Genomic DNA, 11227 nt, shown 5'->3' with positions numbered 1-11227 from the left:
CTTAAAATTTTATTCTTTACAGGTGTGGATCAATTGGTATATATTGAAACTTCTAGAATTACTAGTGATGATATATATGTAGCGGCATGAATTAATCTGTAATTGGCTGAGATATATATGCGGGCGGCGCCGTCAAGCTAATATATCAATCCATCAAGAAAGCGGCGTTCAGATGTTTGACAGGCTGTCAGAGAATGCCACGTCAACGTTTAGTGTTATCAGAAATATGAAGAATCCGGACCCACTTTGGACCGAATAGGTAAACAAATGTCATCCTAATCAACGACCAGGTAGGCTTTGAATTTGATAACAATTGACAGCCTTGATCTAGCTGGCGCTTACCCCATCGCTTTTCTTTTCCCAAACATATTTTTTAATGTATTGGTTTATAAATTAATAAAAATTATAAAAAGAAAATTAAAAAATAAAATATATTTAAATATATAATATATTTAATTTTTTAGATAAAATAAATTTTTTTTTTAAAACAATATATATTGAGATACAGTAGTAATCAAGGAATTAAAATCACATTACATATATAATCTCAAAAATCACATTATATTAGTGGATGATTAGTATATTTGTTCATCTAAAGCACAGTTTTGCTGAAAAACTTACAAGACATGGAAGATTTATCGAAAAGTTTTGACGTATAAAATGCGAATTTAAAATTTTATCAAAAATGTAAAATTTTAATATAATAAGGCTAAATCAATGCCCCTGTCTGTCTGTTTATACACTTTAAATTAGGAAGGAAACAAAAGTATGGAGACAGACAAAAACAAATACTGACAGCAAATCTTCTTCTAGAGGGAAACCAAAAAAAAAAAAAAAAAAAATTGAATTAAGCCGATACATTTGCCCATCAACTTACAGTACTATAACGAGCTCATACTATTTCCATTTTCCTTTTATAAACAGAGTAAGCGAAGAACAAACAGAGCTAGAAGAGCTAAAACTGAAAAAAATGGATCCATGCCCATTTGTTAGATTGATTATCGAATCACTATCTCTTAAACTTCCACAAGCCACTAAACCGGCCGGTTCAGGTATCCACCCATCGACCACTCCGTGTTTCTGCAAAATCAAAATCAAATCTTTCCCTTCCCAAACCACAATCCTCCCTCTCTCCAACGACGACTCCCCTCCTGAATCCGCCACGTCAGCACCAGGCTTCCACCTCGACGCCGCCGCCATCCGCCGTCTTTCGGGAGCCCCACTGAGCCTCCAGGTATCGGTCTATACCGGTCGAATGGGCCGGACTTGTGGGTTCAGTTCGGGTGAGTTGCTGGGTCGAGTCGGTGTTGTTGTCGACCTCGCTGGTGTTGAGTCTGGACAGAGCTGTGTGTTCCAAAATGGGTGGATGAAACTTGGGAATAAACCGTCGACGGCTCGGATTCATATTGTGGTTCGGTCTGAACCGGATCCTCGGTTCGTTTTTCAATTCGGCGGCGAACCCGAGTGTAGCCCTGTCGTGTTCCAGATTCAGGGAAATAATATTAGACAGCCTGTTTTCAGTTGCAAGTTCAGTGCTGATCGGAACTCGAGATCCCGGTTAGTATATTATTTACATCAATTTTCTCGTTTCCTTTTACATTATAATCGTGCGGACTCAATTTTTTCCAAACATACTCTAATCATATGCTACCTCTGTCAAAAATACATGTCATATTTTCTATACAAGATGTATATAGATACCGTAAAAAGTAACTTGGAGACGGAGGGAGTACAATTTATTTCTTTTTCTGGATCAAGATGTTAAAACATATTGAAGGGACAGTTTGCATTAGGATAAGTGCATAATGTGCTTGGAGCAAATCCTAGACAAAAGGACTCACAGTAGTTTAGTTGTTCTTAATTGATATATTTAGCTGTATTAGTCAAAGTCAAGTTTGATCATCTTAATTAGTTCCTCTAGATGAGCAGGTGCATGTATCGATTTGAATGCAACCATATCTAGCAACTACCACACATATCTTTGATCATGATCTTGCCTCTAATTTGTTTATTATCGTCTTAAATGGATGTTTATTAACATATCTTGCGGATTAAGCTTTTTAATTAAAACGTAGTAGATTCCTCTAGAGTAGTCATACAGTTTATTTTGGTCAAAGATGGAATCTCTCCAACTGTCAAATTTATAACTACCTAACATGTGCTGATTCCCTACTTTTAAATGTTACTTATTCTACTTTAAATTACACTACTTGTCAAAAGTTGACATTACTAGATGTGATCTCGACCAATTACAAACTGTAAAAAACTGTATTTCATTGATAAATGATTAAACAATATAAAGTGTTATTAGGACGTACACGTATTCTGACTATATAATTTATCTCAAAAATAATATAGGATGCATATATAATTAGAATAATAAAAATAGGAAAACATGGACGAGATTTTGATTAGGTTTAAAGAATTTTATTAGGAAGTTAGAAAAAAATAGTATATTATGATTTGATTAGAAATTATTTTTTAAATGATAAAGATAATAAAATTTTATGTATCAAATTTTAATTTTTTAATAAAAATTATGTGCCGAATTTCGATATGAGAATAACATATCTGTAATTGAAATAATTCAATTAATATTTATATATATGGATTTAAAATATAGAACTATTTATTTAATTAGAAGGCCCGTATATCGGACTTAAAAGATCTATTTATTTAATTAGAGGGTCCGTATATCATACATGTATATTTTTATAAATTTATTTAAATAGATATTTTAAAATATTAAATTGATATTATATATAATTATCTTATAATTATATTTTATATTATGCATTTAAGAAGATTATATTATATATGAGTTGGAAGTTTTTTTAAGTCATCTTAAAGAAGAATATAACCAACATTAATAAAAATTTAAAAAGATTTTAACTATGAAATTTATCTAAAATAGAATGTGATGTATATTTATGTATGTGGGTCATTTTAATTAAGAAGAATGAAAATATATATATGAAAATATAAAATTTTGATTAAAAATAGTTTAGTTAAGAAGTTTGAAAAAAAATATCGTATAATTTGATAGCAATAACTTTTTAAATAATAAATAGTAAAAATTTATGTACCAAATTTTAATTTTAATTTGACGTAAGAATGTCTGATGGACAAATTAATTTTTCAATTTGATTATATTTTTATTTAAATTATTTTAACATGACGATGTTTGATCGACCTAACTTATTCAAATTAAATATGTACAGTACTTCATCGGAATTCCAAACCCCGACCGACAACAACAGCAACAGTCGAGGATGGATCCGGTCATTATCTGACAAAAAGGACCGACAAGGAAAAGAACGGAAAGGCTGGATGGTGATGATACATGATCTATCAGGCTCCCCTATCGCTGCGGCCTCGATGATCATGCCATTCGTTCCTTCTCCAGGCACAGACCGCGTGTCTCGTTCTAATCCGGGGGCGTGGCTCATCCTCCGTCCTAACGAAGTCTCCCCCACTGCTAGCTGGAAGCCGTGGGGCCGACTCGAGGCATGGCGTGAGAGGGGACCGATCGATGGTTTGGGATACAACTTTGAGCTGGTGACCGATAACAATGGGAGGATCACAATTGCCGAATCTACGTTGAGTATGAAAAAGGGTGGCCAATTCTGCATCGATAGTAGTAGCCAAATAATGAGGGATAGTAGTATTTCTTGTCCGATAATTAATGGGTTCGTGATGGGTTCCAGCGTGGAAGGTGAAGGGCAAATTAGTAAACCAACGGTTCAAGTTGGAGTGCAACATGTCACGTGTATGGCAGATGCTGCTTTGTTCGTAGCTCTCTCGGCTGCAATCGATCTAAGTATGGATGCTTGTAGGTTGTTTTCGCGTAAACTTAGGAAGGAACTCTGCCACGACGAACAAGATTACTTGTCCTAATTATTACACAAACTTGACTTTATTTACTCTCTTCGTTCTAAAATAGATGCAAATTTTTTATGTAATTTACATTAAAAAATTTACATCTATTTTAGGACGGTAGGAGTATTTATTTTTTATTCTAAATTCCTTGCTTCTATGATGACCAATTGCTTGTTCTATAAGGCATGCTAGTACAGTTGGTTTGAGCATGGAAGATATTTGCATTAGCAAAATTTCTTTTCCAGATCATTATCTCCACATTATTTCATTCTTTTAATTTTTTTAAGAAAATTCATGGAGTGAACTGAAGTTCGACTTCAGATGATGGGCGTGAAGCTCTAAATTTAATTTTTAATTGTATATCTGGATTTTATGATTCTTCTTCTTTGATGGCACATGCCCTAGATTTTACAAAATTATTCAAGTTAGCTAGATTGTCACAAATCGGGCAGTTATATAGCAATCTTTTGTTTTCAAGCAAATCCATATATAACAGATAACATAATAAGTTGCACTGCAATAAGGCCCAATATATTTAGGTGGGAGAAACTTGCCTTCTGCGTTCTAACCGACGCTAATAAAATATGGAATAATTTTTGGATTAGACATGCCAATCACTTTTTGTCACGCGTGCAAGTTAAAATTCTTCTCTTTTAATGATTGACCAATTTTTTAAAATTGTGTATTTGTCAATTAATGATATACATACCTAAGTGATGACGTGCTAGGAAATACCCACCCAAGAATAATTCAAAAAATATGTCATATGACAATTTCCAATTCTTTTATTTGGCATAGAATTTTTTTATGACATGTTTGATAATAATTTTAATATATTATTATAAAATAATAAAAATATATTTTTATTTTAATTAATTCTATATCCTAAAATGGATTGGTGAACTCTTAGGGGAAATGTTATAAAATTTGTAATAAACTATACACGTCCTTAAGTGTAAAATTAAGAATTGTCATGTGTCAATTTTTTATTGATTGTTGGTTGTATTACAACCAATTAATGCAGGATATAAGTATTTGTTTATTTAGATGGTTCAAAACCAATATGATTTCTATATTCGTGGGACTGACTGTAACGACTTCCGATTAAAGTTTTTTCATGTCTATTTCCTAAGATGACGTTGCAAATACTTAAAGACGAAATAATGTGATTACTTCGCCATGAAGTAAGAAACTACTTAGCGACGAAATAGAGGAACTACTTCGTGATTAAGAAAACAAATTACTTAACGACGAAGAAGTACGACTACTTCGCGATGAAATAATATAGTTTAATAATTACTTCGTCATGTTGTAATATTACTTAGCGGTGAAGTTATATTACCTAGCAATGAAGTAATATCCATTATAAATAGAGAAATGAGAAAGGAATAAAATGTGTTTTCATTTCTCGATATCACTTTCTCTCTCTAGTTCTATATACCTGAGTTTTCAATAGTTTTGCGACGACATAGGAATGAGGAAAAATCAGTAATTTCTTCAGGTGAGTGTTACTTTCATTTTCTCTATGAATATATTTTGTTGCTTTACGAAATATGTATATTACTATGCCATATAAATGCTTTCCGATTATCTCACTGATTTATGGTTTATTTAAATATATGGTATATATATGTATCGGAGAGAACCTTCAAAATATGTTAAAGCAACATTTTTGCTTTTATAGTTTCGTAAAGCAAGTTTTTGCTTTATTCAAGTAATAATTGAAAAGCAAGTCTTGTTTTCTATAGTATACATTATGTAACGAACCCCATTGATTCATTTCTGTCATCTTCAGATGACCATAGTTGGATTCGGTCGTCTACGGACGATCCAATCCTTATAGTGTATCAGGTCCTCGTGACCCATGTTGAGTCTGATCATATGGTACGACTCCCCTAATAGGTTCACTTACTAGCTGCAGTGGGCGCCCGTGTTGGAGGGTGCTATAATCGGGATTCTGGTGGATCCCTATAGTTGATTTTCATAGGGGTTTTGAAATTTGATAGCCTTAACTCTTTTTGACTAAGTCATCTAATGAGACAACTTAATCAGATACAACTCAAAGCTAATCTAACAATTATATATTATCTCTGTTTAAATGAAGTGAACAATTGTATGTACAAATGATCTACTTAAGAATAATCTAAACAGAGATATCACAATCTATTATTAAGCTAGATATTAAACAGCAACGGATAAATAACCAGTACTAACTTAAACAGATTACAATTAACTACTTGAATATAATTCTAAGAACAAAAACTGTAAAGCAGTAGTACTGAATGAACTAACACAATTTATAATTAATAATTTCAAGATAACTCAAAGTACAATAAACTGTGAAAGATAAACGAGTACTTGATCAGTAGCAACTGGACCAGTACCTACAAACAGTTTACAACCTATAGATAAACTAAGTGCAGTAAACAAGTGAAGTGATAGTTCATTAGGAACTGAACAAGAACTTACAATGATCGCCTATGCTTCTGCTGATGTACTTTAGTTGTCTAAACTGATGACGCCTAACTCTAGATGACGATGGTGATCGTGACTTAGCGTGACAAAGTGTCGAACTAACTCAGTCAATTGAGTTGATACTGAATCAAAATCTTCAGATCTGATTCAGTTGAGTTGATACTGAATCAAGAACGTCAGAACATTTGTGAATATGAAGATCTATAAATCTGGTGATCTAAAGATCTAATGGGTCGTTTGTGCTACTAACTGTTAGAGTAAAAAATCTTTCTAAGTTGAATGCGTTTGTGTTTGAGACTTTATGAGTGACTCAGTTGTAACTATTAGAGTTAAACTGATTGGAGATATTGACGTATAAAAGATAAGTCTCTCGGGACTGGTGGCGAGGTTCAGAGACTTACTAACAAACCAAATGATGAATATTGCACTATTTGTGTAGATTTGATTTGAATGATAAAAATAACACATCTACGAGTAGAGACTCGACCACTTGTTGTGATGGGCGGATACAAAAACAATCTTGAAACAAATATGGATTTGTTCAGTATTATAAAAATATAATTTGGATGAATAGAACAATTCTCACTTAAAGTAGTTCGAACTATTGGAGCATATAAACGTTGTAATGGTTTTGGCACAAAATAGATTAAATAGCTTTAAAGAATAATTGATATTAACACGAGAGATTCAAGTGCAAAATAAAAACACCTCAGTCAATCAGATCCTGAATTAGTGCCTTCTAGACTGATTCAGTTGAGTTGATACTGAACCAGAATCTTCAGATCCGACTTAATTATGTGATTACTGAATCAGATACGTCAACAACAGTTGTGAATAATGTGAATCTATAGATCTGGTGATCTAAAGGTCAATTGAGCTATTTGTGCTACGAACTGTTTGTGTAGAAAGTCTCTCTAAGTTGAATGCATTGTGATTGAGACTTTAACCAAATGGATCAGTTGTAACTATTGGAGTTACACTGATATGATCTACTGAGGTATAAAGAATAAGTCTCTTTGGACTGGTGGTGAGGTTCAGAGACTTATAACTGAATCAAACAAATGATACTTAAGTAAAATGTGCTGGTTTGATTTTACGAAAGTTGTAACACCTCAACGAATAGCGACTCGACCAATTGTTATGATGAACGGATACGTGAAAAATCCTGAAACAAAAACTGATTTGTTCAGTCTTGCAAAAACATGATTGGAGATGGATAGAACAGTTCTCAGTTAGATTAGATCAAACTGTTGGAGCATATAAACGTTGTTGGATTTTGACACAAAATAGATTAAACAAAATAAAGAATAGTAGAGATTAAACATGAGAGATTCAGTATGAAACAAAAATAACTTTGTTTAATTTATTGATAATAATATATCGCGGTTCAGTGCTATAAACAACACTTACGTCTGTGGACCAAAAGGGTCGGGTAGTAGTTCTTACAATAGAGAGAGTAATATTCTCGAATTACCTACATGTTGTGTACAAGCCACACAACAAGACAATATCGAGTAATTCGATTATCTCCTATGTAAATTCTAGACCTAGGACTAACCTATTCTAGGACGCTACCAATCTTAGCCGAAGCTTGGCTAGAACTCTCGATCTCTACACACCACTCCTTAAGAATTGGATAATCTATGGCAACAAATGAAGGGTAGAGTAGAATGGACGTCACTCTATCTTGAATCCTCCTTGATGCGTTGTTTGTGTGAAAAGATCTATAAAGAGACTATCTTCTATTTATACTCCTTCAGTACCTTGGTCGTTACGCAAAATTGTGATGATGAGGACAATATGATCTGATTTGATTCTATGATCTCCATTTACACTTTCCTTTTTAAAATATCTTGATCTGCAAGGAACGAAGTCAATCTATTAATTCCTAGTTCTCTGTTCTGATGACGGTCATTAAATCAACCAGATAATGTTTCCTTTTGTGTCTATGCTTTCATGTATCATGATCTTCTTTGATTATTTCTTTGGAGAATACATCTTCAGTTTCCAACTTTTTATTTTTTCATGTCATCAATCCTGCTTGAATGTTTAATTCGGTCCTGATCATTTATGCAGTCCATGTTGACAATCCAAGTGATATCCATTATCTTCAACAAAATGATGTCTTGATATGATCTGAGATTTTTCCATGTCGTCAATCTTGCTTGAATGTTTGATTCGATCATGATTATTTTTGCATGGTTTCCTTCTTAACAAAATATCAGCCCATATGACTTTCTTATGGTTCAAGTAACTATGGTCAAAAAGTGACAATCCATATGATGCCCTGTATTCACAAAATTGACTCGACCAAAAAGAGCAAAAGAAATTATAGATGTATCTTTTGATAAATTACCCTACCTACCGCAAAGAGAGAATTTGAAAACAAATTTTCTCCAAGGACTACCCTAATATCATTACCACCATATTGAATGGATTTGCTTAGTTAAAGGAATTGCACACCCACCTAAATGAGTTGTAAGAGAAAGGCTTTTTTAAATTAGTTCGTCATCATGGGAAGCACTGTTATAATGAAAAAGGAGAAGGAAGTGATGATTTATATATGCATCGAGTAAAGGTAACTCAAGAAAGTTACTAGTGGTAACAAGTACCATTTGTCCAAATGGATTGCTTGTTTGATAAACTTTAAATGAGTGAAGGTATTCTCTACTGTGAATACAAAGCATCATTTCATTTGACGATATCATATGGATTGTCACTTTTTGACTATAGGTTGTTTAGACTTGAAAAGATAAGCTATTATTTAAATCTTGATATCTGATCATATGTTGGACGACTACATCATAAGAGTGTGGAATGAAGAAAGCTAAGGTGATCAACGGACAACATTCATAACAATAAGAAATTGAAGACTAAGATCGATGCCATGGACGCAGTTTAATATTTGATCAGATAAAAAAAATACGATTTCATGAAGATCAGGATATTAAAGGAAAGCAATGACGAAAATCTGATTCCTTGAAGATCAAGTTTCGGTAAAAGCAATCAGTATGCATCACATGGATTGACAAGCACATCAATAGACGAAAATCGATTTGATAAAGTGATAGAACCAATCGTCACTTGGATTGCCAAAGTAGAATATATCAAAGGTCAGAATCAGATTAAATAAAGAGTTGAATTGACGAAATGACGAGATCAAAGGTTAATATTGAAGACATTCTCTCCAAGGAAGAAATTCTAGTATGAAAGGAAACTGGATCAACATAAAAGGAAAGTTTTTATTCCTTGACTCCCAAGCATCTCCAATACACTGAATGTCTCTTTAAATTGAAACTAAATAATCTGATTTCATCAGGATTCTAAATTGAAGGCAAGGAGTAATACCTAAGGAAGACATGTCTATAAATATTAGATGAATTGATATAGGATTCTTTTGCACAAACAGCACACAAGAAGGAGTTTAAGTAGAGTGATGTCCATTCCATTCTAACCTTTGTTTGTTGCCATAAATTATCGAAATCCTAAAGTGTGTGTGTGGAGATCGAGAGTACTAGTCGATCGAGGCTTAGTATGGTAGGATCCTAGAATAGGTTGGTCCTAGGTCTAGAATTTACATAGGAGATTGATCGAATTACTCGATAAAGTATTGTTGTGTGGCTTGCACACAACATCTAGGTAATTAGGGAATATTACTCCCTCCATTGTAAGCAACTTCTACCCGGCCCTTTTTGGTCCGCGGACGTAGGTGTTGGCTATTTAATGCCGAACCGCGATATATCTTCATTGAATAAATAAAATAAAGTTGTTTTTGTTTTGCGTTGAATCTCTTAAGTTAAACTCTACTATTTTTTTTTTTTGTTTAATCTATTTTGTGCCAAAATCCAACAACGTTTATATGCTCCAACAGTTCAATCTAATTTAAGCAAGACTTGATATATCCATTCAATTGTGTTTTATAAGTATGAGCAAATCCCTATTTGTTACATCCATCAAGTAACAACTGGTCGAGTCACTACTCGTTGAGGTGTTACATCCATCAAGTAAATCAAATATGCACAATAGCGTAATATCTATTGTTTATTTATCTTATAAGTCTCTGAACCTCACTATAAGTCTTCCAGAGACTTATCTTTTATACATCAGTAGATCGAATTAGTTTAATTCCAATAGTTACAACTGATTCATTCACTTAAAGTCTCGAGTACAACTGCATTTAACTTAGCAACAAGCACAAAGTGTTCAACTAAGAGGAAATTTTCATCACAAGCAGTTCATAGCACAAGCGATTCATTTGATCTTTAGATTATCAGATCTAGAAGATCACAATCATTCTCAACTATTGATGATATATATGATTCAGTAATCACTTAACTCAGTTAGATTAAAAGATTCTGGTTCTATAGCAACTCAATTGAATCAGATCAGATAGGCACTAACTCAAGATGACCGAGTTGGTTAGACACTAGAAGGGCACTAACTCAGGATTAGATTGATTGAGTTAGTTCGACACGTTGGAAGCACTAAGTCACGATCATCATCATCATCCGAAGGAAGGACTTAGGTGTTATCGACCTACTCAACTAAGGTGCATCAACAGGAGGTTAGGAGTCCACTGTAAGTTGTGGTTCAGCTCTTATTGAACTATCACTTCAATTATTACTGCACTTAGTTTCTAGTAGAGAGTAAGTTGTTTGTAAGTACTGGTCAAGTTGCTACTGACCAAGTACTAGATTATCTTTCACAGTTTATTGTACTCTAATTTAGTGATAAGATTATTAGTTATAAACTGTGTTAGGTTTTACCATACTATTACTTTACAATTATTATACTTAGATTGTTTCACTAGTAGTTTAACTATATTTTGTTAAGATAGTACTAGTTGATTATCGGCTGCTGTTTAGTATCTAGC

The 11227-nt window shown here is 33.2% G+C and overlaps 1 protein-coding gene across 1 annotated transcript; it reads left to right on the top strand.

Moving 5' to 3' along the window:
* The first annotated feature begins 970 nt into the window (after window positions 1–970).
* LOC139883052 (uncharacterized) lies at window positions 971–3897 on the top strand. The gene is made up of 2 exons (XM_071867281.1): window positions 971–1563; window positions 3243–3897. Exons 1-2 carry the CDS (start codon window positions 971–973, stop codon window positions 3895–3897), a joined length of 1248 nt encoding a protein of 415 aa, XP_071723382.1.
* The last annotated feature ends 7330 nt before the right edge of the window (window positions 3898–11227 follow it).

The sequence above is a fragment of the Rutidosis leptorrhynchoides genome, unplaced genomic scaffold (genome assembly GCF_046630445.1).
Source record: "Rutidosis leptorrhynchoides isolate AG116_Rl617_1_P2 unplaced genomic scaffold, CSIRO_AGI_Rlap_v1 contig345, whole genome shotgun sequence".
NCBI classification, from domain to species: domain Eukaryota; kingdom Viridiplantae; phylum Streptophyta; class Magnoliopsida; order Asterales; family Asteraceae; genus Rutidosis; species Rutidosis leptorrhynchoides.
Note: the sequence above shows the minus strand (reverse complement) of the source record. Positions and strands in the feature narration are given on the sequence as shown.